This window comes from Strigops habroptila, chromosome 7 (genome assembly GCF_004027225.2).
Source record: "Strigops habroptila isolate Jane chromosome 7, bStrHab1.2.pri, whole genome shotgun sequence".
Taxonomy (NCBI): Eukaryota; Metazoa; Chordata; class Aves; order Psittaciformes; family Psittacidae; genus Strigops; species Strigops habroptila.
The window spans coordinates 15,976,292-16,001,523 of NC_044283.2; the positions used below are offsets into that span (position 1 = coordinate 15,976,292).

Genomic DNA, 25,232 nt, shown 5'->3' on the forward strand with positions numbered 1-25,232 from the left:
TAGAATAGCTGGCAGCAAACACACAAGTTAGAGACACCAGCTGGGAGGACGATCTCTTAGTTTCTCTGCTGGCACGAAGCATTCCTCAGCTATTATAACCAGACCGTAGCATTCTGCAAGCTGGTGTAAAGATAGCTGGTGAGCTCTGTGAGCTACCTTCAGTTTTGGCATGCTGAGAGGTAATTTAATAACTTACTTTGAGGCACCATTGTATTATGAAGAACTTCCGTCATCATAGCAGGGATTCACCTATTATCTACAATACCATTCGGCTTCCTGGTCTTTAGAATGCTGAAGTGTCATGTTTGTTAGTGATGCCTGGGAGAAAAGAGGGTGTTCTCATAACTTATATCAGCATGGCCTACATTTGTACATAGGCAAGAGGTTGGAATTAGATGATCTTAAAGTTCCTTTCCAACCCTAACCACTCTATGATCTAGATTACACTGAAGTGACAAAGTCAGTCCCACCTGACTGAACAGGTCATACAGTATAGATCAAAACTCGATCTTTTTTTCTTTTTCAAATAAAATCACAGAATAAGGATAGTAGGCAAGTGAAAATATGAAGAAGTTGAAGGAAAATAAAAAGCTTGAAGCAAACAATGTATTTTCAAAGCATCTAAATGAAAAAGAAAAGTCCTGACTGCAGTCCCTCATCACCCATTAACACACCCAGCACAGGAGCACGTATGCTCTGAACACCAATAGTGCAAAAAGAGCTCCAAGCCCCAAGATTTTACAGTGAGTGCATGCATGGTTTAAAAAACCCAGTGCCCAAAAGAAAACCATTGTTTTGAACCAATGAGAAAATCTCAAGTACAGCAAATACTGAAGGAAGTCACACAATTGCTTTTCTCACCCCTACTACGCTATCAAGAGCAAAGCATTATATCGTACCTCGGGTTCTCAATGGGATGGTAATTGAACTTAGGACATAGTATCTTATGTTCATAAATTTAATGTAACATTCTGCAACTGCCATTTTAAGACTGGCAAAAACTTAATTTGCCAAATTTAAGCTTAAATTTTTTTTGTTTCATACCTACATTCCTCTCGAGTATATAATGACCTGTGGATAGCAACAGTAGCAGCATTTTTATAATGCAGTCATATTTTCTTTAATAAGCAGTAATATTACTTTGTCTAATAAAATCATTTCTGCACCTGTAGGCTAATACAGTAACATTATTTGTCACACGAAACTGCAAAATTAGTGCTATACCAAGCTTCACATTGTTCTCTTTATTACACTTGCCTTATTATTAAAGAAGCAACAAAAAGAAATGTTGCAAAACAGCTCCTCTGACAGTCAGCATTTTTCTTCTGTCTTTGATGCATTTCCCCACCACAGTTGTCACAGCAACGACACATACAGAAGCAAAGTCCCACAAGAGGCAGTAACAAAATAAATAGCAATCCCAAGGCTGCGGAGACTATAAAACCGATTTCATAGTAGATGGCCTGTAATTCAGACAAAAATAGTGGTAACAGCAGATATCACACAGTAACTGCAATCAATATAGAGCAAATAATAAAAAATCAAACTACAGACTAAACCATCTACTAAGTTACCCAGGTTATGGAGTTGGTGTATTTTGTCAATTGACAACTTTCCTAATAAAAAGATATATAACATCATATACTGATAGCTAATAATTATTTTGCTAGAGTATTAGCTAGGTAAACTACAGGAGTGACTACTAAGAGAGAAATATGTTCACAAGAAACAAATGTGAATCAGTGCAACTGAAACAGGTTAAAAATGGACACATTTTATTTCCTGGACCACAGATTTACTGTTTCTCACATCTGTTTTCAAAAAGGCTCCACGAATGCAAGCAAGGCTGACTAGATCAATACTTCATCTGGGAGGGGGGAGGGAGGTTTAGCTTGTTCTCCATTTTAATCAGTTATGAGTAGAAAGATTTGTATGTATGACCGCAAAGGGAAATGCTTCACTGGGTGATGGATTGCAATGGCAGAGGTTTCTTCAAAGCACTGAAGTTAAAACTGCTTAGGGACTGGAAAACATGAAGGAGTGGATTTTAAGCTCTCCCAGGTAAAGACATTTATTCTGCTGCCAAACAGCAAAGCAGCAGCAACTACAAGGATGCTTTTAAAAGCTGGAAGGAGTGAAAGGGAACAATGCAATGCAATACCCTAACTAGCTTTTACACTGGAAGCAGTGCAAGTGCTCCAGGACAGAGAAGCTGGGGCAGGCAGCCCTGGCACAGTCCTACATGAGGCAATGTGGCTTCCAGGGGACAAGCTGTGAGCTGGCCATGTGTTTTCCCTCTGCTGCAGATACAAGCCAGCACATCCCAAACCAGATCAGGCAAGCGTCTGCGCACAGAGCTAGACAGCACAGTCTGGGCATGCCCCGGTGGTCTTTCTTCCCTGGTAAAGCTCTCTTTTCCTTTCCTTTCCCAATTTTATGAGAACTAATTCTCACTCTAGTACTTAAGAGCCCTCTTCTATTTTACAAATTCACCATCACAAAGGTAACTTGGCAGTAAAAGGATGAAACTGAGGCTCTGTGTTGTCCTGCAAAATAAGTTACAATTTCTCACAAGCTATCAACCATGCTCCAGCTCCAGCTTTGCTGATGCCCTTCCTCATAGTCCTTAATTACCAACTGATCCAAATACAGCAACCATCACCATTAGCAGAGTTGCAAATTTCTGACCGAATTACCAATTCTAGGTTGAAATCTGAGGGGTTTTATTATTATTGTTACTAACTGCTGGTTAAAAGCTGTTATTCCTTCTGAAGAATGTGAATAAATGCTTGGAAGAAAAATTTGGCTAGACCTTGCAAAAAAATTACTGGGTTTTTTCTAGTTAGCTGAACATTTTAGAAATTATTTGAAAATACAGATTATTTTAATATAGGTTAGATGGAAAAACACTATTTAAAATAACACTGAAAATAGTTATAGATGTTTTAATAGAAATAGTGCATACAAACATGGTTAGTTTCTTTTCAAAGCTGTACCTCTACCATAAGACATTACCTGAAGAGTCAGGACAACATTCTCTGGCTGTGGAAGTCAAAACAAATGGAGAATGCGTATAATACACAGGCAGCATGCACAAAAACAAATCATGTGAATAATGAATAATTAACCATGACCAAAACAATTAACACAGAAAGAGTAACAAAAAGCCACTAAAGTAAAACAATGCATAGAAACACCAATAAACAATTATGGAAAAATATTTACGATAAAATACACAGCAGATAATTTCTGGTTTTCCTGGTAAATGAAAGGAATCTAAGATTTGCCCAACAAATATTTCCATCTTAAACCAACAACAGACCAGTTATTTCCACACTGAGCATCTGTTTCATATCATTCCAAACACATCTCAGAAGAGAAGGCCAGAGATCGCATTACTTTGTGGTTTATCAATTTCTTCACAAATTCCACCTGTCATAACAGATATGATATTCCTGACTAACTTCTTATTTTCAGCACTTATTTTATTTTGGCAGCTTCAATAGCAGTTTTGGGATCTTAACACATTACAGACAAAATTCACCCTCACTTTAAACTAATTATGTGGAGTTTACCTTTAAATTATCCAAAGGTAAAAAAAGAATAGGCATTCAAGAACAACTGAAGAAGTCTATTTAACATGTTCTTGTTTTCTTACCTCTAATTTCAGAAGAACACTGAAAACTAAATATTCAATGACATGAATTTCCCCTTTGTTTCCACAATGGAAATACAATTCCTTGCAATTTTCCCCTTCATCTCTGTACAACAAGTTCACAGCTGATAACACTTCCACCTTTCTCATAAGTGGAAGGGAAAAGGGAAACAGACAAGCTAAAGACATCAAGACCACTCAACCCAAGATCTGATGTGTGTGAATCAGAAACGTTCCATAGCCCTGGGAAATTTTCTTCAGTATCACACACATCTTTACGAAACTTCTACTGTACAATTCACTTGAAATGTTTAAAATCAGAACTGTATTTTTAATGGGAGGAAAACCAATGCTTACTCTCCCTTATAAACCTGGTTCCAAGTACAATTTTGGACGTTTTAAGCAACACGTCTCCCAGCAAAGGTAAAGCGATGGCAGCAGCCGCAAGCTGGCTCCCCCTGAGCAGGCACGGCAGCTGGGCTGGCCTGCCAGATTGCTCACCCTGGCAGGGGACGGGGACTTGTCAGTGGTAAAGAGTCCAACTGGGAACACTAGGGGACACAGCACAGAAGTGGGAAGAGCCTCCTGGGCCACTGACACATTCTACATATAGGTTAAAAACAAGCGAAAAAACAAGATAGGAAGGAATGACAGCAAAGGCAGATCTCCTGTTCTTGCTCCTGAAGGGCTGTTCCTAATGCTTGGTGAATGAGTCTTCTCACATGGATCTACACACGGCCCATTTCTGGCCCTTTGCTTCTGTGATAGTACCATCCTTCACCCAAATAAGAGTGTTTTCTTCCTGGTGTTTAAATATATTTTCAAAGGCTAACCACTCCCCTTATCAATTCTTTTCCTAAGCAAAGTAAACTCTTCCAGTCTCCTCTGAAGACCTGCATGTTTCCCAGATCACCCTACTAGACACTTTCTGAACTTATCCTGGTCCGAGTTCATTCTCTCTGAATTTGAGTGATCAAAACCACAGTCGTTTCTAACTACTTACCTGCACCCTTCAGTGACATTCACAATTCCCTATTCCCACTGGAAATTCCTCTAGGGCACATTCTACAGCCACACTGGCCTCTGCACAGCTATTTCTCACTGATGTTTCTGAGGGACCCTCTACTTGCCCTGATATATTCTCCTTTTCCAAATTTGTTTTCAAGTTTTGCACTGTAGGTCACAGTTAGGACCTATATCTATTTTGCTTCTTAAGCACACCTAATATTATATTTGCCACCCTATAATCACAGAGTATTTTAACAAGTGCCTCCACTACACAAGATTACAGCTGTCATTCGTCTTAAGTTTCTCATGACTTAGGTGCTAGTCATTAAACACTATACTTGTGCTTATGTATACCACCTATGGTCTAATGGTTTTGTCCACAGACTGCCAACCAAGTCCACCCTACATTCCTCTGTGGGTGTGCAGGCACTGTCTGTGATGCAGCACTCTCACAGAGCCCCATCAAACAAGCACATGGGATTGGCAAGAGTTACTTCATGCAGCACAATACTCACACACTTCAATGTCATGCAGAGGTTGTTACTACAGCAATAGGCTCATTGTCAGGAAGACATGGAAGCACAAGACTATTCCCCTTCAAATCCCAGAATCATTCAGGTCATCCTGATTTACAGCTGAGTGCCTGCATGCCAAGTGCCATGCTCATCTTCCTGACAGGTACACTACACTGTAGGGACTACAAGCAAGTTAACTCATACAAAGTAACTTGCCCGTTGCATGGTTGTGGTGAAGGTTCCTACTGCAGGAACTCAACCAGTGATACTGCTTCAAAAATGGGCAACTATCCTTGAGAACAGCCTGAATCAGATGCATGTTACATTCTATCTTCTCTTGCTACCCTAAGAATTTCAACTGTTACAGGACAATCACAAACCAAAAGAGAAAATGGAAAATATCCTTGATGTGATTAGCATGCTACATAAACTAAAATATACTTTATAAGTAGGAAACTTATATGGAAACTTCCAATTTACAAAGGCACCAGAAAGAGCATATAAATTCAGCTTTTTAAGGACAACAGCTGAGGCTAACATGAGAGCTGAGCAGTAATGGTTCTAAGTGTTTTTAAATAAAAGTAGTATTTTTCAGTACAAAGAGCCTTCAATCTTTGTGCAACAGACACCACAATCACATTACAGCTGGAATTGATAAGTAAGCCTTAACTATGCATAGCTTCTTTGTAGTAGCTTATGAAATTTTCTTTGTAATATTTTTTAAAAGGTTTTGGTCCCACATTTTCTATGAAACCATCAGACTTGTTATTCGCAAATTTGATTCTTGCATCCTGTTGTTAAAGCTTTAAAATGCTATTCCCTGCTTTAGAAACAGAACTGAATTTCAAAGTCACTGTTTTCATTGTTTTATGCAGAGATACATAAACAATTTACCTTTTGATAATCGCCCTGTGCATTTCCAAACTTCTGCTGTGCTAGTTTTCTGACGAGATCTGAAAATAAGCAAGAATATTCCAGAGTTTTAAACAACATAAATTATAAAAATGGGGGAAGAGAGGATGGTATGAATTCTGTTGTTAAGATAGGCAAGACAAAACTAAGAACAGACATCAACAGGATAGGCAAGCACATAAGTGTTTTCATAAAGTTGTCTACTAACAACATTTTTAATTAACTCTGAGTGTACAGGAAGATAACCAGGTGATCTGTCAATGAATCAATTCCCACTGAAATACAGTGAAGGCTTTTCTGAGGTCATCCTCTGTATCATAAAGTCATTAAAAGTTAATCCCACACTTATCAATTATTTGGACAATGTTCAGCTCTGCTTCATGTTTATGCCAAGTACATACACAAATACATTATAGATATACATAGAGTATTAGATACATAATGTGTAAAACAAGCATGTAAACAATGACTTCTTGACTGAATGGTACAAGGAAGAAGATCCTTATCTTGCCAGCATTATCTCAATCATTGGGTCTTTGCCCCTTCATACCCCCCTTTTCTTTTGGTCTCTGGACCAAGAGACTTTGCATGAGAGTATGCAACACCACCAACAAATCAGAAAGCCTAAGAGATGCCAACTTACTGTGCGTGCAGCTCCATCTAACACACTTGTTTCTAACTTACTCACAATATGGACAAAATACAGCAACCACAAAAAAAAAAAAAACCAAAACCCCAACCAAAATCAGAAAGTAGGAATATAACACAAATAGCACCACTTCACATTGTAAATATCATTCCACCACAGCAGTTTCTTGCAATATACCCTACGCTTGAAGAGGGGCACCACCACTTCTGCAGACCCTCTGGCTGTGCAAAAGAAGCAGTGTTTGGATGTTTGGGAGAAATGACTGACTGACCTTCTGGTCTCCTCTAATGAAGAGGAAGCACATCAGGACGGAGTACACTACACCTCAAGGAAGAGCACTCTGCCCCCCATGTTCATACAGAGCTGGATTTCATGGTACTACTACTGCTCTGTCATTAGTCTCCGAATACAGAAATGAATATACTTGATAAACCCTTCCAGTAAGTTACCTATCCTGGGGATCAATAAAGGACCTGAAGGTTCAAAACGGACTGTTGACCTCCCAAAAATCCAAGCCCTCTCAGAATTTATTGTAGCAATGTATATTCAGTGAGTTCACAGGGGCTGCGATCTCACTCCTCTCTAATCCTGCGCATGGCTCAGGAAAGCAACCCCCTAAACAACAGCACCCACAGCCCTCCCTCCCCAACACCCTGCAGAAGGAATATGGACTCGACTGATCTGCAAGTTGCAAAGATCCTGAAAAGTTCCTCACAGAAAACTGTGTCCAAGGAAAGAAAACAGACAACGGCGAAGCCACAACTGCTGTTTTAAGGAAGATACTCCCAGTCAGGAAGCTGCAGCCAGCAGGACTGCCAATTGGAAAATAAAAATCTGTTAATGGATCACAGGAGTGCCAAGCCACAAGTCATCCACACATGGGAAGCATATTCTGTAACACAGAAAGAGTGCTAGCAGTAGATGACCAAGGACTCCCCATGGTGAGACAACCTCATTTTGGAAAGACCATACAAAATGTAGAAGATAAAAGTTGAATCCCACACTAACAGAAGTAAACCCAAAACATGTAGAAGAACAACCCAGGAAGAACAAGAGAGTTAGGATCCCTGCAAATCCTTTCAAGCTCTGCATCTTGAGAGTCAGGAGACCACTGAAGGGCATATGCCACAGCATGGGCAACACGCAACTGATCCACCGCTGCAGCTCTTGATACATCTTGCACACTGTGACCAACAGAGGTTTTCCTGTATTGAGATCATTCCAGGCAGCATTTGTGTTTCTTTGGGAATTTCAGCAGCAAGAAGATTTACAGCCAACTGAGGCAGAACTGCACAACCCCCAAAGATGTAATTCACACTGTTGTTAGACAATTATTTTCTTCTTCAGCAGAAGTGACATTTCATTCTTCTTGCTTATATACCTACCATGTAAACAAATTTAAGAAATATTGGTGCACAAAATACAAACACAATGAATTTTCTCTACAGCAATATGCCTGTTAGCAAGCAGGAAAAGAAAAGGGCTAAACCAGCCCTCTTGTTTATGTATTTATTCAACCATTTTGCATTGTTTGACAACACACGGAAAGACAGCCATTAAAGAGAAACTTCTACCAGCCTAAATGAGAGTGCGATGGGAAGGAAGAAAAAGTAATAGCCTCTGTGATCCTCAGTGACATGAGGCAGCACAGACCATGGGTGTGCAGGTGGTCAAACACGGGATGTGACTGCCCAGGATACTGTGGCATCACCCTCCTTGCTGCTAGTATGAAGCCAACCAGGAGACCCCCTAGCAACCTCACTTCCAGGCTGCTCCTAACTTGGAGGTTCCTCTTGCTCTGGAAAAACGTTGGACCTGATGACCTTTGGAGGTTCCATCTGATCTGAATTACCCCAAAGTTATCCTACAATCATCATGACTTTTTATTATAAACTATTTAATGGAGGAGTGAAAGCACTGCCAGGAAGCATGTTAGAAAGCTAAATTTCATTATTGACAAAGACTTCCTTTGATATATTTCCAACCATTGGGAATTGGTACAAGATAAAATTTCAAAAGCATTAGCCTTTCCTATTAAATAGAAGTTGAAAGTTTTTAACCACTTTTGTATCTGAGTGTCTGTCCCACTCATAAATTAAAATAAAAAAACCCCAACAAACACTTTAGGTAAAGCTTTACATACATCTATACACACATATATATTTAAGGACATCTGTATGGATATGTACAACTACTCAAGAGAAACAAAGGATGGTCGAGGCTGGAAGGAACCCTCCTAAGATCATCCAGCCTAACCTGCCAGCTCAGTGCACACTCACCCACTGCAGGTTACCAACGACCACGTCCAGTCAGGTTTTGAGTATCTCCAAGGAGAACACACAGTACTTTAAAAACAAACAAAAACACCAACCAAAACTGCTGTGATTACTTGTGAGATGTTTAAATTGCTCAGAATGTTCCTGATTCAAAGTTGTTTATTTATATTGTTTTGATAATTTATAGCCTGCCAGTCAAAAAGAGACAGAAATCAACCTGAATACACTATGACAAACTGATGGAGAAAACAGCATTTTTCAGTGTGTTTTTGAAATTTAGAGGCTCTAAATCCTGTTCATCAAAACCTAATAACTTTTAGGTTTATTATAAATAAGAAAGCCTGAAAATAGGTGCATAAAGTTCCCACATGGATTGAATAAGTCAAATAGTGAGAACAATAGAGGTTTCATACATAGCAGAATGGCCACTATTACACAGCCCATTTTTTCCCTTAATTTCCCAGAATGTGAGATTTCCCTGCTGAATAAAGATTTACTACTTATATTACTCTGCAATGATTTTTCAGAAGTAATGTGATGCTTCAGGGTGTTTTTCTCACCAGGCAGCACACAGTGATTGACCAGTCATTGCCATAAATTTACTATTTCAATAGCCTTCAGTATCAACTGGATTAGACATATTCCAACTTAATTAATTTCAAATGAAATGTGCGACTCATATTTCTCATAAAAAATATGGGCTATACCTGAATCATAGAATGGTTTGGGTTGGAAAGGACCTTAAGATCATCTAGTTCCAACCCCCCTGCCATAGGCAGGGATGCCTCAACCTAGACCATGTCGCCCAAGGGTCTGTCCAACCTGGCCTTGAACACTGCGAGGGATGGAGCACTTCTTTGGGCAACCTGTTCCAGTGCCTCACCACCCTCACAGTAAAGAACTTCTTCCTTACATTTAACCTGAACTTCCCCTGTTTAAGTTTACACCCATTTCCCCTTGTCTTATCACTACAGTCCCTGATGAAGAGTCCGTCTCCGGCATCCTTGTAGGCCTCCTTCAGATACTGGAAGGCTGCTGCGAGGTCTCCATGCAGCTTCTCTTCTCCAGGCTGAACAGCCCCAACTTTCTCAGCCTAGAATGTGAGATTACCTGCAGTTACTCACCCACACATCTGTAAGCACAAACATGCCTTAGTGGTTTTGCAGCGTCAAGAATCAACCTGCTCATTGCAGGGGGCACTGGACTAGATGATCTTTAAAGGTCCCTTCCAACCCAAACTATTCTATGGGGTTTTATGCACATTGGTAATAATCACAGTTACTACTGAGGTACCTAAGGGTTAAGCTGGGGAATGTCCTGTGCCAGGTACTCTGTAAGCATAAGCATCATGTTTTCAGGTATGGCTACACTGCTCACTGTAGCATAGTGAAGAGACAGCTCAGCTCACATTTAATCCAGCCTGTGATTTATGTTTGTTTTTACAAAGCATCTTTCTTCCCTAGCTAGAACTTGTCTCTAGTATTCAAACAAGTTTTTATCTAAAATCAGACTAAGGTGACTCCACACAACTCTTCTGCATCAGTGGTAGAGTACCAGCTTGAGGCTGATTTCTGTTTCAAATATAAAAGTGCTAGGAAGGTGTGATAAAAAACAGTGTCCTCTATTTTCAAATTAACAGGATTACTTCTGAAATCTCAGCTTGACCAACTGCACACATTGTTTCACAGGACCAGTAATCCAAGGCTTTAGCACAGAACACACTTTATTACCGGGGTTAAAGAGATTTACTTTGTGAGGCTCATTTACACGGCTAATTACATTACTGTTTTCTCTGTCTCCTTCCTGCTCTCATCACACATGCAAAATGCCATCTGCCCTAGTAAATCTAACTAGCCAGATGAACTGTTAATTTACCAGTGCAATTTGCGATGAAATATTAAGCACCTCTGAGGAATCCCAGTTAAGAAAACATAATCGCCAGCTACTGCATTGCATGAGTATTGTGTACATACATTCAATATCTCATTACCCAGGCAAGAAAATGAGGTTATCACTAGGCTTGCCTCTCAGAACTGCTCTACAGAAAGGCATCGCAAAAATAATAAGAGATTTAAAAATATGCTGTCTGGCTATTAAGTACCAACATAAATTAGTTACAAATTCTTCTGCCAAGAAAGCAGTTCAAATCTAGGTGACAGGAAAACAGTTGGAGTAAAACCTTCGGGAATGTTATGCTTCCTCTTCACTCAAACAATTCCATTGAGCCGGTTCAGTTATAGTGCAACTCCAGCATTAATCAAATTATACCAGAAATTAATTTATCTTTTTATGCATAATATAACATATTAAGCTTCTATTCTGACAAGGACTTCAAACAAACCAGTAAGAACCATGGCTGAAGCATTCCTGTCACACTGAATGGAGATTTCTCAGAGCAACAAGGGAGAATTACATAGATAATACACATGATAAATTAATAACTGCTTTAATGATATCTCATTCTAATGCATAAAACAGTATTTCATCCCATTCCCTTTCATCTATAATAAATAGACTCAATGGACTACACACACACAGAAGAGTTCAGCATCTCTCTGAATATGGGTCAGTTTGACCACATTTAGTGTCATAAATAAGTAGCGATAATTAGACTGAAATTTATGAATTAAAATGACTTCAAGCTTGGTTTTTTCCTCTCTAATTATGACTCAGACTAACAAATAACTCTCGCAAGTCCAAGAAAACCAGGAAATCTATATTAGCCTTTGAGACTTACCAGAGATAAAAACCTTTCAGGTAAGTTTTACTGCAAGTTCAGTTTATTGTCATTTCATAATATTTGCTTTGCCTTGAGTGGGGATTTGGTTACTTCCCCAAAGCTAGACAGCCTCTAGCCATTAGCCTTTACTATGGCCAGATTCACTGCTATTGACAAGGTCTCCTTCAGCAGGTATCCCAAGGTTACCTTTGGTCCCCTTCACTGCCACCACCTACCTAATGGCTCTGCTCACTCTTAGTGTCCCTAATCCCACAGAGATCGCTTGGCTCTGGTTCCACTGCAGAGCGAGGCAAGAATTCAGTGATGTTGATGACCACAGCATCCACCATGCTCGTTGGTGCAGAGACTGCAGAGAGGGTCCTGCCACATTGCTCACCCTGTGCAGTCTGTCCTCTTTCTGCAGAGCAAGAAGAAAACTCACTCTGTAGGCTCACACAAAACCTCACAGACAAGATCCTCCTGCTTCCCACATAGTAAGTCCACAGATGAAGAGTCTAATCCATGTGTTCACTCATATAGTCTAGACGGTTCCTTTCCAACACCAGAGCCAAAAGGTTAACTCTCCTCTTCATGTCTCTCTCAGACTTGGGCCATAACCTTTGTCCCCAAACTAAGAAAAAACCCCAGTCTTAGATAAATTGCCCCACACATTTTAGGCAAGCTATCTCTCTACACAATTGTCATCTTTCTTCCTTGAGTAACTGCGAACATCACATTGGTTCGGCTTCCACCCTCCTGCTCCTTGCAAAGGCCATTCTGGCCCTCTTCTCTTTGAGCGTAACTCCTGAGTGACCTACCTTCCCTCGCTTCTGAAGCCTACACACAAGAACACCTACTTACACTGCAGAGATGCTGAAAGGAAATTCTCTGTTTATTCACCTGCATTAAAGAAATAATGTGCAAAAACTAGAACCTTGAACCATCAGCCATGCCTTTGGACAAGAAAAAAAGGCAAGTAAAAAAGGATCCCTTCTGCTTTCCCTCACCACTGACATGCAAAATGAAGGCCTGGAATCTGTTAGGCTACGATGGCTGGAAGAACTTGTTTGAATGGGGGTAAAAAACAACAAATACATACTAAATTGCTTAAGTATTTTAACTCATCTCTATTGCAATCTGTCTTTTCTTCACCCTCTTCTGCCTTGGGTATGCTGTTTCCTCTCACCAACACAATCATCATCCATTCCCATTCACTGACTCTGTGTTCTTTAATTACACTCCAATCGAAAGCACTTATCCTGTAATACTCAGGCTCAATCTCAAAATCCAGCAACATACAATACAACACAAGCAAAAACATAGTAAATGCAGTTTTAAGGTCTCAGCAGACTTGTAGAGCACATACTGCTTTATTCATAGTCGAATGGACAAGCTACTAGAACACCTAGAAATAAATCTTAGTGTATACTGGATGCAGCGAGGGGCAACATCAGAGGGGGTAGAGCTGCAACACCAAGTAGGTAATGAATTGATGAGCGGCTATGAGCAGGATTTAAACTGTAGGAGCGGTCTAAACAGGGTGAGCTTTAACCATAGCACAGGTAGAACTAAGCATGTTGTAACTGCTGAGGACAAGGAACCACAGGGCAGCAACAGCTGCTGAAGGAGCCAGGACATGAAATTAAGGAGACTCCTTTTACGCCTCCTGACAGAAAATATTGATCCACTGAAGAAACTAAATAGCAGTGGGTCAGATAATAGTAACAGTCCATGAACTTCATTCATGCATGCAAAAAGTTCCCCAATTTCCAAAAAATATGGATAAGACAATGGAAGTTTTCCAAGTTTAGCTTTCCTAGGTTGTTATTAGTCAGAAAGATCAAACAGGTAATTTAAGTTTTCCACAGAAAATCCTCACACCGTACAGCTGCCCCAAATGTGAGGTTCTTCCTTTAGTGCAGTCACATTTTCTGTTTAGGCACATTCTGCTTTCCATCAACATGCACAGACAACATTAAAGAGCCTGGTCAGGAAAAGGTTTGGAGAAAAAAAGAAAGAGCCACAATACTGATTGTTATAAGACACCTAGAATGAAAGATTTCTCCTTTGAAAATAACCTCTGCAGGGGCTTTCTAGCTCTTCTTTGCTACAAAGAAAGTTCTGTTCTTGCTGAAGTTTTGGGAAAAGAACAAAACGAGAGAAGCCTTTAGAAAAAATCTTTGCTTAGGAAGCTGTAATAAATTTGCATGTATCACACAAACGCAAAGTCAAGTAGAAGGCTTTGAAGAAGCATCCCACACAGAAACTGCATTCTCTCATTTTGTGATGGCAACAAAACCTCTGTAGCACATTGTGCCATGGCAGCTATTTTTTGCCACTTACCATCTCTGCAGTAGCTACCTGAAGTTCTCCCTAGGCCACCATCTGGTAAGGATTTACAGCAGATTACAGGAAAAGATTTAACTTGGTGCATTGTATATGCTTATCTGTTTTAGCGCACTGCAGAGACTGAGCAACTTCTTGATAACGTGGATTGTGTAGACATATTGGACTTCCAACTTTGTTCAAAGTAGTAAATATTTAGACTGTACGAACAACATTTTTCCTACTCCTTTCTCTCCTCAGAAGTCACTGTAAACTGAGTAAAGCACAGAAAATCCTCTCTTATATTGCCTAACTTGAGTTATTTGAAATACAAAGAGAGATAATTGGGAATGACATGCTGGAGCCCTGCTGGTACCAGCTTTTAATTACCTCAGTGACTGGCATCCTGGCAGCTTCACTGAGATTCCTCAGAATTCCTTCTCTCTGTTTTCCCATTTCTGCAAAAGCCACAATTTTCCACATATGTTCAGTATCTGTGGCATACATACAGGTATTACAGTATTACGGAGGTAACTACTTCACTCAAAAATCAAAGCAGAAGTAAAGGTCGCTACTCTGAAGAAAGTTAATTAGGCATCAAGTTTGTGTTTGTTCTATATAGGTACAACCAGGCATCTTTCAGCTCAGTTAAACAGCCAATGCAATACTTAGTAAGATATTCACATTCACAACTGTAATCACTGTTAAAAGTTCATGAAAATAAACTAAATTGGTATATTTTCAGAGAAAAGAAAGATCCTGACTGTGTTATGACACAGGACCATAGTTTAATCACAGAACTATTCTTAGATGAGAAGAAATATACCTGCATATTGCAAAAAAGAGTGTTAAAGCCGGTTAGGGTTTTTTTGTAACTGGTAGGCTTACACTAAGATTATATACTGATAGATGAGTCATGTTAAACTACAATAGCTGACGCTTGTGGCAGCTGGTTTCCCTTCTAACAAGATAACTTGCTTGTGGAAAAGGAAGAAGTATACTCAAAAGCTTTAATACCAACATAGAAAGATTTAATACTGTTAAAAGGATGACAAAACCCACTAAAATTAATACTTAGATATTTATTTTTCTCCAGGAACTTTTGACTAGTGCATATTCACTTAGGAAAAAAAAGCATCACTTTTGTTAAGATCTAAAACTTATGCAAAGCTCTTGAGAAGCAAAATAAAACAGTGAGAAAAAGGGAGAGGAGAAATTCTAATTCTCAGTCTTCACTATAATTAAACACTGAATATAAGGACTGTGGAAAGACGATTTCTTGCAAAGATCTATCAAATTCTTATTACTTCGGCTGATATTCAAGAAAAAGTGATCATTGTACTAGACACAGGAATTTGTTGCTCTGTAAATGACAATAAAGCAAACTGTCAGACAAAAAACAAGCTGGCAAGGCTAATGTTATCTAATTATGGTAGTTTATAATAAAGAAAAGTCAAATGACTGCTTTTCCAATAACAGGCAGTACCTGTACAGTATCTTACAAAATACTCCAAATGTTTCATAACAGCCAAGACAATGCAGTAACCGAGAGGACCCTTGGAGGCCTGTGAAAACATTATTCCAGTAAGTTCAGAGACATCCCCGTCAGTTCCATGAACTACACAAGTTACAAAAGAGAATGAGGTTCAACACCACCCAGACAGATAAGGGTGTAAAAATTAAACTGAGGTGGAGGATGGATAGGAGAGCAGCTGCCATTCTTAAGCTAGGAAAATCATGGAGCCTCAGCAGAGTGGCCTGAAAACCCATTAAGATGTCTGTAATCACAGATAATTTTCAAAGAGGTTCACACACAATGCAAGTTACCAGAGAATGTGGCTGACCCAAAACCTATTTAAATCATAGAATCACAGAATAGTAAGGGTTGGAAAGGACCTTAAGATCATCTAGTTCCAACCCCCCTGCCATGGGCAGGGACACCTTGCCCTAAACCATGTGGCCCAAGGCTCTGTCCAACCTGGCCTTGAACACCGCCAGGGATGGAGCATCCACAACCTCCCTGGGCAACCCATTCCAGTGCTTCACCACCCTCACTGCAAAGAACTTCTTCCTTATATCTAATCTAAACTTCCCCTGTTGAAGTTTGAACCCATTACCCCTTGTCCTACCACTTCTCACCATATAAGATGCTGCAGGTATGTTCTGAAGTCTTGAATAAGCTTTCGTGCTTTCAGTAGTTTAGATTTCCTGCTAACAGAGGGAGGGACACAGAACTGCCTTCTTCACGTGGTTATAATCTGACTGACTGGCATCTGAAAGACAAAACTTAGGCTTTGACCAAGGGTTGATGCCCAAGGTGCTTATCTCTTTGCTTCGAGATACTAAATGGGATGGTCAATCTTTTAGAAAAGAAAAACGAATGCACACAGAACTTACTCTAGTGTTTTGCTGTAACTGCTAGTACACAGACACTACGCTACGTTCAACATACCCAACATTACCACTCCTACCCCAATACACACATGACACAGTAGTACCAATTATCTAGATACATGCATTTTTAGGACATGGTGCCTTTGCTTTTTCTTTAAAAATACACAAACCCTATCAACAAAGCTTCTTTATCTAGAACGATAAACAAACAACAAGGCCACCTTCTGCCAAAATACCATCATGTACCTCCCTCCCTTCCCTTCTTTGTAGCCAGCACCCCTGGATTTAGCTGGGCCCAGAACTCATTCCCTGCATACTGAGGCAGGGAATGCTGCTGATCCGCTCTTTAGTTATACCTTGTGTCTCCCAGTAATGTCCATAGACAAACAGAACAGCATCGGGACAGTTTCAAGCACTGGCCTGGCACTGCCATGCTGTAACTATTAGCAGGTTTCCTGAGCCAGCTCAGTTCCTCACCCAGAAAATGCCCAACCTGCTTGCCAGGATATGTTCCAAACAGGCTGAGAAGCCTGGAAGGGGCGGAAGGCAGCTTAGGTTTGTGAAATATGAGCTGAGTCTCAATACCACACAACTGTAGGCCCATTTTTCTATTACAAGCTAGCCTCCAAAAGGCACTACTGCTTGAGGAGCCCTCCAGCCTATTACCACAACCATCTGTGGTAATGCCACTTCCGAACACCCTCCCCCCAGAAAGTAACCCAACTCCCTCAAACTCTGCTTGAGGTTGATTTTCATTAGTTTCTCCCTTCTCAACTAATAGTGTTGAAATTGCAAAGCTGGGTTGTCATTTCCCAATTGCTGTCAAGGCATGTTTTTTCTTGTAGGCACAGCTGGCAGGCAGTATGAAACCAGACTAGGGCAAGCACTGTGGATACTGTAGAGAAAGGATTCCAGATGTGTGTACAGTGCAAGACTTTCAAATGACCAGCTAGACTACACTGAATAAAAAAATTACTTGCATATTTTCCACATCATACTTGTCTGCAAAAGAGATTCCTCGTTTACATAATCCAAAAGAGTGCACAGGAAGACATCAAGAAGTGTCAATGACTGCAACTGTAGTTTTCCAGCAGTCTCCAGTAGATAATCTGTATAAACCTCCACTCCCCAAAACCTCTGTCTCCTCCCTGTCCACAAAAAATCCCTTTGACAAACAATCCGTTAGATAGTCTGCAGCTTGGAGTAGATAAGGGAAAGAGGAATTACTCTTCTGATGCCTAAGAAAATAAAAAAAGCAGACCTTAAATCTGCTTCAGAAACATTTTCAGCATGTTCCTTGTTTACATGGGTATGCCATCAAGTACAGCATCTCTTAACTTCTCAGCATGAAATGAGCAATGATTTCTTATAAACACTATTTCCCTAAATGTATATGAGTGGGCAGAGAAAAGAGGCTAATTTATCTTGTATTTTTCTGCTGCTCCATCTTCCCCAGTATTTCCAACCTTAGAGACAAGAAATTACCAAATAAAGGAGTACTTTAAGTCCTCCTTCTTATTCCAGTTCTACCCAAATGACACCACCACTATATACTATATACATATAACTCATCACTGAAACCTGTATTTTGTTGTACACGCTTCAGCTACTACTGTAAATTCACGTCACAACTCTAGCCACAGCACTAGAAAAAAAGAAAGGGAAAAACGGTTACAGAGGGACTCTTCAACAGGGATTTTAGCAATAGGACAAGGGGTAATGGTTTTAAACTTAAACAGGGGAAGTTCAGGTTAGATATAAGGAAGAAGTTCTTTACTGTGAGGGTGGTGAGGCACTGGAACAGGTTGCCCAAAGAAGTGCTAAATGCTCCATCCCTGGGCAGTGTTCGAGGCCAGGTTGGACAGAGCCTTGGGCAACATGGTCTAGAGTGAGGCATCCTTGACCATGGCAAGGGGGTTGGAACTAGATGATCTTAAGGTTCTTTCCAGCCCAAACCATCCTATCACTTCTATGTGGTGAAGGCACTGACTCTACAGCTCACCAAAATTGTCATTTCACAATACAGCTTAGCCAGTCTAACTGCTAACTTACTGAAGGGCAGGTCTTGCTCCTCTCCCCTTCTCAATTGCTGCACCAGCTACTGCACCTGTGCTCCCAACCCAGCTCCAGGATGGAAGCTTTAAGAAAACCAATGCATATGCAAAGGGGGTGGCTGTCAAACACAAGTAGTCTACCACATCAGTGCTGTTTCATGCCGAAACTGCACATAAATTACAATGTCCTTTCTCCAGTTATGTTTTTACAAAAGGTCGTAATTGCTTTGGAGGCTGGACTGCAGCATCTGCACACAAGTCAGAGCTCAAGTCAGAGCCAGAGCAGTGTCCTTTCACCACATGCTGGTGCGGGTATGCCCAAAGTTCCTGGGAAAGTCTCAAGTTTAAAAACAAAAGGGCATTACCAGCTATGCATCGCTGCGTTTAGCTTCAATGCTGCAACATCCAGACACATGCACTTTTTTATGTAGGGGAACTGTGTAAGATTTATTATTAACAGGAAGCAAAGTAGAAGTCGGGCAGCCAAGAACTAAATAGTTACAAAAGGCAAAGAAATTAGTTTTACATTAAAAAAAAAAAAAGATTTAAAAAAAATCTGAGTTTTTAACTGAGGGGGTGATAAAGCATTTTGATTACTTGCTTTAGAACCTCACATCCAACACAGCTAATATATTAAAAATCAATACTCTAGGAGCTCATCAAACCTACCTTCAATAGGGCTTTACATATGCATTTTCTATTACAGCTACGCCAGCTACAGATACAGTTTATTCTCACATGAAGCGATTTTATTTTACTGTAAAAATGTTTTAATTGCTGAATACACTTATTTGAGGTATTAATTACAGAGATAGTGAACACAGGACTAACTTGCTGAATTCCACAATTTGCAGCTACTTTAAAGGCTGGCCAGGTGAGGAGAAAGGACAACCAAAAGGGTCAGAGATAGGACTTTGCATTAAAATAGTCAAGTTCTGCTCCTCAGTCTTATGCTCAAACTCTTCAAAAAGTGGGGCTCCACAAACAGAAAGACTTGAGGAGTGTAATCCAGGTCTAAATAGCCTGTTCTTGTTCCCCACAGGCCATTTATCTCTTCATATTATATTTTGCCCAGGAAGTACCTGTACTCAACAGTTGATTTTTACGTTAAAGTTTTATTCCCACTACAGAGGAAACAGGTTTATCCAGAATAAAAAGCAGAAGCTGGAACAAAGCAGTTATAACTCAACATAAGTGGCACAGTTGTTCTGCAGTATGTTCAGGTACAGTAGTGCAAGGTAAACAGGCCTGTAGCCTTTGTCTTACTTCACCTAAAAACAGGAGCAGGAGCTTTATTCCCAGCTTGTTTGTTTTGTGAACTCTTCACATTCTTCTTACAAGACGCAAGCTGTGAAGCTGAAGATTTGTCATGCATATCCTGCTGGCAAGTGGAATCTCAGATTAACATCGTCTTACTGCAACTAACAACTGGTTTCCAAAGAAACAAAGACAAAACCATTATAAGATATTCATAGCAGGCAGGGGATCATACTGACCATGTCCTGTCTACACCAAGTTCACATCTGAAGGTCTCCAACACAAGAGGTGACACGCACCATGTCACAGTCACAAACTGACATCACTTTATTAATAAATGAATGCTTCAGTTTATGACACATTCTAAGTAAGAGAAAAATTGACAATTTGCTTTGCTAGATGTCCTCTTAGCTGACAGATGGCAGCAACTGGTAATTTTCTTATTACCATCTATTTATTGCAAGTGGTGCTATTAACAGGAAAGAATAATGATGCTCTATACTACACAGTCCTCAAAGAAAGTAGTAGCACCATCATTTCCATTTTATAGATGCAGAAACCAAGGCACAGTAAGATTAAAGTGACCTACTGAGCCTCAGGTAGCAAATCAGTAACCAAACACAGTCTTTTCCACTCCAGTGTATCATTAACTCAAAGTGGAGGCTGCTTCCCTGCATAACAGTTCACGCTTGGGAGTAAATTCACTCCCATTTACACCAGTACATAATCTATTTGACTGGTGGAGTTGAAACCAGGATCTATTTACGCTCACTGAAGCATTGTAATCAGGTATCCCAGCTCAACTTTTTTAAACTAGTTTCTTGCCATATCCAAAGTGCAGAGTGTTGGTCTTAAAGATTCAGCAACGTAAAAAAACTTCCTTGCCCTGGTTCTGTTATTGTGCTTTACATGTGCACTATGTTTAATCCCATTAATATCTTACCTAATATATCTAAACTTAGATTAAGTTGTATGTCCACAAACTGGATGGCATGGAAAATTTTTACTCACTTATATTTAACTCAAAACAAGCCTCGGAAAATATTTGATATTTTTTTTAATTTAAATGAAATGGTCTCTTTCAACTTTAAAGTAGCATATAAGAACTTTTAAATAAACATTAAGGCTTAGCAGCATGCAAATACTTTAAGAACAATGTTTCCCAAAGACTCTGATGTACTTCATATTCTGATTTATCATAACAGTATAAAGCTTATACTAGCTTTCTTCCTAAAAGGCATACTTCTGAAGGGGTATGAATGTTATACTGTATATATTCCGCTCCATTAGAGCGCTACTGTAAGCATAAGGATGACTTGCAAAGGCAGGAGTATCTACGTGCAGTTAGACAACCCCGACACTTTTTTCTTCCCAGCTAAGAATACTAACAGTCGATTGGAAAGCCAAACATCCAGTACTTCCAAATATTATGAAAGAAAATATAAGACTACTAAGATTAGAGGTCTAAGAGACTGATGCCAAGTCCTACACACAAATCACACTTCTCCTCTGTTATGGTTATATGCAATACACTGGGGCATCAACCTGGAGCTAACTCTTTTGAAGCACCAGCTCAATCATAACGACAAAGTTTTGAGCTAGAAACATCAAAAGGTTTGCTTTCTGTGCACATTTGTGATTACATTTGTTTTCATCCCTGAAGCAGAATTAACTCTATGTCAAGTTGGCAGTATTAAAAAAAAAAAAAAAAAAAAAGGCATTTTCAATATGTAACTACACCATTAATACACTTAATGTGAAAATAGAACAGCATATGGCAAAAGAGATTATGGGGATTAACCAATTAAATGGTATGACTCAAACCAACATGATCCCTCGGATCTGTATTTTGCAGTGAGGAAAGCAGGGGCATGGGAAAAGGACTTCGCCCAATGCAAATAACGAAAGCCAAACTTCTAAAGACAACTGATTTGGCAAAAAGTATCGCGAGGAAGGAAGGAGAGATACAAAATGCTAACAAGCAATGAACAAACTGTGAACACTTCTGGATGTGTCCTTTTCTCTTTAAGGCTGGATTTCACAGCACCTACTTGATGCAGAACTTACTACAGGAGGTCCCACAGTACTATAATCGTGATGATAAACTCGATACTCAATAGTTATTTACATGCTTACGACACATAATATTAAATTCGACATACAATGTTACAGACCAAATTCCTGTTAGTATAAAGACACAGCAAATACCTCACTGAAATCAAGTTTCTACAATCCTAAAAATAAAATATTCCAGCAGGGCTTCAGGCAGAATGAAGGCCTGTTCTTAAGAGTTGAATGCAGATGACAATCCTAACCTACCAGGTCTCACAGAGAAGGAAATAATCTTCATCTACATATTTATGTAGTATGTTCATCTAGATGTATGTATGTTTATCTATATATTTAATGGAGGTACAAAAGCAGAGGTATCTGGAAATAGTTCCTCCGAAAGGTGACATTACTTTCAGCTTCATGCAATTGCCCTCATTACACCTTGTGTAATCCTGCAGGGAACCAGCCAGGATTTTGCTCTCCTCATTAACACCTGGAACACTGGGCACTCGTCTGAATAGAATTCATTCATTCAAGTTCATCTGAGCTCATTCTTCTACAGCTATTGAAGAAATGTCAAAAATACAAGCAAATAATAATTCACAGGTATCATAAAGGTACATGACCAAAGGATTTATTTAAGACTTTAAATTACGCAAGGGTTTAATATATAAATTGAAAGACACACTACAAAATAATATAAACACCTATTATGTACAGTTATGGCTAAACCACCAAAAGGAAGCAGTAACAAACCAAAGCCATTCTTAGATTTTATCAAAGTTTCACCTCAATATAATTTTAAATGGCGGTATTACACAAACACATTAGCATTTTCTTTTAAGAGCTAAATGAAACAAAAAGCACGTTGGAAAGTTAAGTTCATACAACTACCACATCCACAGAGAGTTCCCAAAAGCACTTTATAATCAAAGCAACCTCAGTAAGCACACACTTCTGTATCTTAACTTTTCCTTCAGAAGAAGGGACAACTTAGTAGGAAAGGAGTGGAAAAAAGAAAGTCTCAATAAAACAAATGTAGTTTCAAGTCTTGACCAAAGGAACAAGAAGTTACGTGTAGCAGTGTAAAGGAACTGCCCTTATATAAAACCTGACTGTGAATGCACAGATATGGAAAAAAATGAAATTTATTTCAAGTTGCTAAGTTTCCATTTCCTAACCTCAATTGCACCGTATTATAACCACCTGACTGTTTATCATAATATACAAATCTGAGAGTTGTCTCTTATGGATTTAATATTGAACACAAAGCAGTTTATGCTTTACTACTACCTCATGCTTCTGAGCATACATAAGAAAAAATGTCAGTTAAAGGAAAAAAGAAAGCCTCAAATGCATCAGTGACAGCTTTGAGATATATAAGCAAAGGTCTATGAAAATCAAATGTTGATGAAATTTCATTAACAACCTCTCCCTCTCCATGCTTAGCAGAAAAATGTTATTTTATATGGAACTGTACACATTTCCAGGCCATATCATGTGCTACTAAGAAAGCCCTTCATATAATATACTTTCAGATTATGGTCTTGGTATCTACAACACGATGAACACATCAATTTATTAAAAAAAATAATAAATAGTAGTTTATCTGCTTACCTTGAGGAAAAGAATTTGGTTGCACTAAGTACAGATATGCATGTACTATTTTAAACAAAATTCCTATTGGCCCAGGTTCATGGTATGCACCTGTATCATATGTCTTGGCTGGTACAAATCCAAAATCCAAAGTCCCAGGAGGCGGTTTGTATATAGGCTGTACGTCTGAAATAGTACTTCCACAAAACAGTAGCAGCAGCAAACAGAGTTCCACAGCCATAGCTAGCAGTATTCATAAATTGGAGGTAGAGATATTTGTCCCACCAAGTCTAGAAATCTTCAATACAATTCACTTGGGTGTTAGCCTTCCAGCCAGGAGTACACTGCTGTGCCCTCACACAAGGTTCTTTAATGTATTCTTGCTTTGGAGGGGTACAGAAGCCTCTTGTGGAAATCACTCAGCGCACCATCTCTGGCAAAAACAAGAAAGAGGTCGTGAAGGTGTGTGCAAGCAAATAGGAAAGTGCAAGATAACCTGCAATCTTCTGTGGAAACTGAACACATCAATAGTTGTAAAAGCAAGCCAGATAGGATAGAAATGGAAAAAAGTAAAATCAAGGTTTGGTAATAATATGGTCTACTACATACACTGTACTTGAAAGAGGGGGGAAAAAACAATTATGCATAGTTCCAGGTCAGTGAGTTTTCAAATACAAACAAAGCAGAGCATTGGGACAGCTCCAAGGGAAACAAAACCAAAGGAACCATGTCTGAATTGCACTTCCGACTAAGTACAGGATGTCATATCACAACAGCTACACAATGCATTTAATCAGCCACCTGATGTTACCGTAGTTTACGGCAATTATTACAAGTCATATCCCGTCGCTTCTTTAATCTCAACCTTTCAGTAAAACCTTCCAGATGCCAGCTACTCTTAATCATCCTCCAAGACTGAGGAAAGAAATTATCACTGAAAAGTTAATACCGCAACAACAAAACTTCACCTTCCCGACAGGTGACAATAATTACTTTCTATTAACTCAAGCTACCTCAATTCTCCCCTCAGGAACTGGAGAAGTTAACTCAACAATTTTTATTCATAGCTTGCTAAAGCTGAGTGTCATTAAGGCGAGTTTGGATGCTTATCCGTTTTAGAACATTCTGAACCTACAAAATCACAGCAGTCTAATCAACCACCACCTAAGAAATGTAAACAGAACATACAAACACACCCCCTCGGGTTCCAATAAAACAACTGACCACATCTCCATCTATCTGGGGCTAGGTAAGATTTCTTCACCTCAGCATGGGCCATGGTGGCCTCCAAGGAAACAGGTCAAGAAAAACCCCATTAAATAAAAGGCAACAGAAAACTTCTGCCACTTTCTGACTTCAGAAGCCACATATACTTGAGGAGCATGCCAGTGACCACACTGACTTTCTCACCCATCAGACTGGCTTATCTTTGATATGTCTTTGCTGATCTACCAGAGCAGTGCTGCTGGGAACACCTGGGAACGCACTTTTCATGACAAACCACCCACTTCAAACTGGGGAGCACCCAGCACAAACTGCCTTTGCTTAGCATAGTCATGCCTCTGTTGCCTTTTTCAGCAGCACTACCCAATAGCAATGTTTTAATCTCCACCGTATTGTTCAGACTACTCACTCACAAGAATGACAGCAAAATAACACAAACACCTCACAGCCTCAGTCAGCGCAGTCCTACACCAACACCTTGACTTCCAAGGTGCCTCCAGGTCAAAGAGATGCTGAAGACAAAAGACCTAAAAATCAGTAACAAGGTGAGATGTCTCTCCCATGCTTTACAGTCTCTGTTAAAACACAGGCTACCT

The 25,232-nt window shown here is 39.6% G+C and overlaps 1 protein-coding gene across 11 annotated transcripts in view; it reads right to left on the minus strand.

The window, feature by feature from the left end:
• PROM1 (prominin 1) overlaps positions 1–25,232 on the minus strand; it is a 62,947-nt gene that overhangs the window by 32,758 nt on the left and 4,957 nt on the right. For 8 of the 11 annotated variants that reach the window (XR_003992287.2, XR_003992285.2, XR_003992286.2 and 5 more), the window contains exons 2-5: positions 23,434–23,845; positions 6,073–6,131; positions 3,016–3,042; positions 1,258–1,463 (exon numbers count right to left, since the gene is read on the minus strand). Coding sequence is in view for 5 of the 11 variants with exons in the window: in XM_030492374.2 (XP_030348234.1) it covers positions 1,258–1,463; positions 3,016–3,042; positions 6,073–6,131; positions 23,434–23,653 (512 nt within the window). In the remaining 6 variants the exon portion in view is untranslated. The remainder of the gene's footprint in view (positions 1–1,257; positions 1,464–3,015; positions 3,043–6,072; positions 6,132–23,433; positions 23,846–25,232) is intronic. The other 3 variants (XR_003992289.2, XR_003992288.2, XM_030492375.2) reach the window with 1 other exon arrangement.